Consider the following 5,000-nt stretch of genomic DNA (forward strand, 5'->3'; position numbering starts at 1 on the left):
TTCCAGCTGTAACTGTGCAGTTCTGTGGTTGCTCATGTCCCCTAGTAAGATGTCCACGTAAGGGTAGCTCTTTCCTGCGCTGGGCCGCTGCGTGTATGCCGACTGAACCAGCTTCAAAGGAAACTTCACCAAGACCTCCTACAGAAGAGAGCGACGCAAGTCATTAAATTCTTAATAAAAGCACTGGAGCGGCAGTTTTTTCTAGAAAGGTACGCGACGAGGACGACTCATTTCTCTCTACGCTCACGCGGGTTTTGGAGTCTTTATTCGCGTTGTTTTCACAGGATTTATTCGGCACACGTACGTGAGTGTCTCTGTGCAGAAAGTGGAGGCCGTTTTGATTGACAGCCAGGATGCAGGGGGTGGAGATCGTGCTGTCGTTACTACTCCGGACGTAGAAGAAGGACGAGCCGAACATGGGGAACGCACACACCAATCCTAGAACACGCGCGCACACACACACACACAGGGTTGTATAACGTATATATGAAACAAGAAAAAAAATATCAATAAAATTAACGACTTGATTATTTGCCCATAAGAGTAGGTCATGACGTGTAAAGACAATAAATACAGAAGCTCGAGCTTTAATCAGTTGTGGTTTCTTTTTCTCTCTCTCTGTGTGTGTGTGTGTGTGTGTGTGTGTGTGTGTGTGTACATATAGAAGTACCCAGGAACTGTGATCTGGCCTGATGAGGGTTGAGGCTCTGGACTGCGTGTGTGTGTTGTGTAAGCAGGTGCATCCACTGCTGAGGTCCCTGCCTGTTAAACATCTGGGCTGGAATATAATCCACCAGCTCATGACTACACACACACACACACACACACACACAATGAGAGCACGGTTACAGAATGTTCATATAACAAACTTAGTCATTAAAACAGGACAACAATTAAGATTGCGAATGACGTATACGGCTTTCTCCCTCAGTGCTGTCGAATTCTCGATTCCGATTGGTCAGGATTAGTGTACGTTATAGAAGGATTTCTCGCTGTAGTTTAATGGACTATTTGCAGCCACCATCGTTGAACATTTTTACAGGAGCGCGTGGCGTTATGAATAAACAGTCGGATTTGCGAGCGTACATGGTGGGAGCACCGACGACGTCCTTCGCTCTGTGCTGCAGCGCAGCGAGTTTAGCGATCTGATGAAACTGAGGCTCGCTGACTTTATCTGGCGACAGGACGATCAGTAAACCCTTCAGATAATCAGGGAGAACCTGTAAACACACACACACACACACGATCGTGTAAAAAAAAAAAAAAAAATCCACGTTCACAATAATCAGTTCTCCTGCGAGGAGAAAAACCCCCCGTGACCCCAGGGACGCAACGCTCCGACGTCGACACTTCGTACTTGGTTGTAGTGGACAGTGACGCTGAGCTCGTTGTCGAACTTGAGCGCCTGAGCCCAGATCACGCGTCTGAACCAGAAGCTGTAGTTGCTGTCGATCATCTCGGCCTCTGTACCGACGTCTAATATATATTCCCGTTTATTCAGCGGCCGCACGTTCTGACCTGTAACGTGTCAAGCAAACACAAACCAAGTTAGTTCCTGTTCGCGTTTACGTTATAAGCGTTTACTGAAAAATCTCGCCGTGGCATGCAGCGTCTGCACTCGTACCCCTGTTTGTGACTATGAATACGGTGTACTCGTTCATGGCCTCCGGTCTTTGCGATGCCAACTCGTAACACAACTCCTCGATGACATCTAAAGCCACCTACGTACAAAACACACACACACACACACAAAGCTAATACGCTCAATACACAAAGGAAAAGAAAATTTTTTTTTAAAAATCACCCAAAGTCGCTAAATGAGCACGGAGACGAGAGGAACAGAACGTACAGTGCAGGTTTTAATCTTTAGATGTCGCTCAATTCCTCCAGGAAACAGGAAGAGCTGCCGTTTTGAGCTTCGTCCGGCCTGAAGGAACGTGCAACGCATATAAAAACAATAACAAGTCACGTGTGTTTTGAGAATTAGAACGAAAACATCCCAACATCTGTAACATTCCAGCAGCAGAGCGAATGAGATGGTAGCACGACGATATAGTGTTATAGTAATAATCAATATTCCGCCAACACTGTGGTGTGACAGTAGAATCAATCAATCAATCAATCAATCAATCAATGTCGTGTTTGTGCGTTCTGACCACTATGGCTTTGAGCTCCATGCTGCTGGGACACACGCTCCTCCCACCGCAATGCAACGTCTTCATCAGGTTCTGCTCGCAGGCTTTAGCGATGCCTGGGAAGCAAGCAATCACCAAGAACTTACATGAATTTTTTTATTTATTTAAAAAAATTTTTTTATTATTATTAATTTATTTTTATAAATGGCATCCCTTTATTGTATACTTTATGGAGTTACAGACACTTCCCACTTAAATTTTTGTGCCTGTTCTTGGGTTTTATAATGTTTATATAACCAGCGACAGTTATTGAGTAGGGGGGGGGGGGGGGGGGGGGTTGATACTTTTAATTTTGTTTTCCTTTGTTTTTTTTCTTCTTCTTCTCAATGAAATATTTGGGAAAGGGAAGGGAGGAGAGAAGAGAAAAGGTAAATGAATCACATGAAAATGAATCACATGTAAATGAATCACTTGAATCACATGAAAATGAATCACATGAAAATGAATCACATGTAAATGAATCATATGAAAATTAATAAATAAATTAAAACAAACATGTGAAACAAAAAAAACAAAAACCTTTCCTTGAAGGACGTTCTCTCTAAAGCCACACCCCCCCCCAAAAACCCTCAAAAAACACGTGCGTACCCTGAAACTGAGATCCCGAGCTCGTGCATGCATCCTGAAGGAATTTTAGCAGGAACGGATGGAGGACGTCAGAACACGGGGAATACGCTGTGAGAATGTAGAGCAGACGCCATCCTCTCTGACAGCTGTCTCTGTGCAACACACACACACACACACACACACACACACACGTGAATGAAACGTTTAATCATTATTTTGAGTCAGCACTATTCCATAAAGTTAAGTTTTACATTTAGAAACCATTCCGTTCTTTTAAGTTAACAGTAGCTTTGGTTGTTTTCCAGCCCCAGTATTCAGCAGCTTATAAAATAGCACTTGATCCAGCACATCCCATTATTTGTCTTTGTTTATATCCTGTACCAACAGCGACTTGTGTGAACGTCTGAACGACACCGTGACGTCGTGAAATTGTAACGTGTGCCCACGTGTCCTGTGCATCATTGTCGTTTGCCATCAGTTAATGAACAGGAAGTACCGAAAGGCCATTCGATCAAAAACAAAATGGCGGTCTCAAAATGACGTCCGAGCCTGTACGTGTCACCGAAAAGAACTCTTAAAGCCGATAAAGCTGCATCTGCGAATTTAAGGGCGACTTTTTGGGGTTTTTTTATACACGTGATGAGGAAACAGTGGCTGAATGAAAGGAGGAACGTAAGTGTTATTAAAAAATAATAATCTTACGGTTTAGCGCTGGTGTTGGCGGTGATCTGTTTGAGCACTTGACAGTACGCTTCGTCTCTCATCAGACCGTGCTCGCCGATCAACTGTCAAACGTGTACAATAAGCATGTTACGCTTTTACAACGTGGAGAATCGTCATGTTCTCAAAGAAAAAAAGAAAAGAAATAGGATTTATTATTATTCATTTGTTATTAAACCACAGCAATGTCAAATTCTCAGATCTGATTGGTCAGAAGGTGTACGACAAATCACAGTATGCATCGAGGTCACGTCACACCAATACGGTGACTTGTTAGACGCTTTATATTGGGGAAGACAAATGGAAAAACAGGACATATTGACAAGAAATAACTGTCTTTATGGAAAACAACGAAACACTTTCGGGCCCTAATGTTCGGGTTTTACCTTTAAAAAGGTGCAGAGGACAAAATGTTCAGATTGGCCTCGGAGTGGATGATCACCCATGAACTTCATTATGGCTGAACACACACACACACACACACAAAAAGGAAATAAAACTTTATTCGTCAAAGCGTGTACAAGCAAAACGGACCATGGGTGGGATTAGTCAGAATTCCAACAGGAGTTTGGAGGTGGAAACTCATCAAATGGATCTTTGATGGAAAACGTGTGGTGTTGTCTTTCAGCAACTAAGTTCTCACCCAGGAACGTCTCCGAGGCCACTCGGTTCACGTTCGGCTCGGCGAACTCGATCAGTGACTCCTGGATGGGGTTCTGAAGACGACAAAGATGGCGCTTTAGCATCGATCCTACCACAGGCGTAGCCTACTGTACACGTGACCTAATGATTAAAAGCAACTTGTGTGGCCACGCCCACTTACAACATACTAATATATTACATAACGTATTTATATTGTTACTGTTTACTAGAGAGTGTATTTAAAATAAAATAAAAAAATTAGGTTACAAAACTTTGGCTTATGTTTGTTATGTTTATTATTTACACTGCATGTGTGGACATCCTACCTTACTGAATCGGATCATTTCTGCAGGGTCTCTGCAACCTTTATCTTTCCTGGATTTCTCGCTAGCAACGTGAGAAGATAAATGAATAAATAACTACATGAATAAATAACCTCCTTTTGGACCAAATCTTGTGTTGCTTGTGTGTAGTTATCCAAACCTTTTCCCGCCACCACACTGCCTGAAGTATTTCCGGGCAAATTCCACCATGGTGTATTGACTGTCCAGGAAGACATTTGTTTCAGGATTGGCCGAATCACCAAAACGATCCTAAAAGATGATCTGTATTTAGTGCAAATCTGTTGCGTTTGTTGTGTAGATTGGTAGAATAACTCTGTAAACCACACGCAGACACTACGCAAAGTTCCATTTGATTATAAACAAACGACTTTAATTGTAGTGCTTATATATTTTTAAATTAAAAGTCATTTCTTACTGAATCCGCTGACTGCTGTGTGGCATTTTAAAGGTAGACGTGAACAACTGGAAGGATGAGACTTTTGTCACTACTTGGGTATCACCAGATATCTACAAGATTCATACCTAAGCTGAC

At 42.6% G+C, this 5,000-nt stretch overlaps 1 protein-coding gene across 1 annotated transcript in view; it reads right to left on the reverse strand.

The window, feature by feature from the left end:
• The window catches only part of myo15ab (myosin XVAb), a 40,010-nt gene that overhangs the window by 1,702 nt on the left and 33,308 nt on the right, over positions 1-5,000 (reverse strand). Inside the window, exons 56-69 of the mRNA XM_053676413.1 lie at positions 4,608-4,717; positions 4,451-4,511; positions 4,126-4,198; positions 3,869-3,942; positions 3,465-3,547; positions 2,784-2,914; positions 2,157-2,251; positions 1,850-1,927; positions 1,625-1,721; positions 1,358-1,518; positions 1,087-1,220; positions 671-804; positions 305-438; positions 1-138 (exon numbers count right to left, since the gene is read on the reverse strand). The exon at positions 1-138 is cut by the window's left edge and continues 3 nt beyond it. Of these exons, the coding sequence (XP_053532388.1) occupies positions 1-138; positions 305-438; positions 671-804; positions 1,087-1,220; positions 1,358-1,518; positions 1,625-1,721; positions 1,850-1,927; positions 2,157-2,251; positions 2,784-2,914; positions 3,465-3,547; positions 3,869-3,942; positions 4,126-4,198; positions 4,451-4,511; positions 4,608-4,717 (1,503 nt within the window). The remainder of the gene's footprint in view (positions 139-304; positions 439-670; positions 805-1,086; positions 1,221-1,357; positions 1,519-1,624; positions 1,722-1,849; positions 1,928-2,156; positions 2,252-2,783; positions 2,915-3,464; positions 3,548-3,868; positions 3,943-4,125; positions 4,199-4,450; positions 4,512-4,607; positions 4,718-5,000) is intronic.

Source organism: Ictalurus punctatus, chromosome 26, assembly GCF_001660625.3.
Source record: "Ictalurus punctatus breed USDA103 chromosome 26, Coco_2.0, whole genome shotgun sequence".
In the NCBI taxonomy this organism is placed as follows: domain Eukaryota; kingdom Metazoa; phylum Chordata; class Actinopteri; order Siluriformes; family Ictaluridae; genus Ictalurus; species Ictalurus punctatus.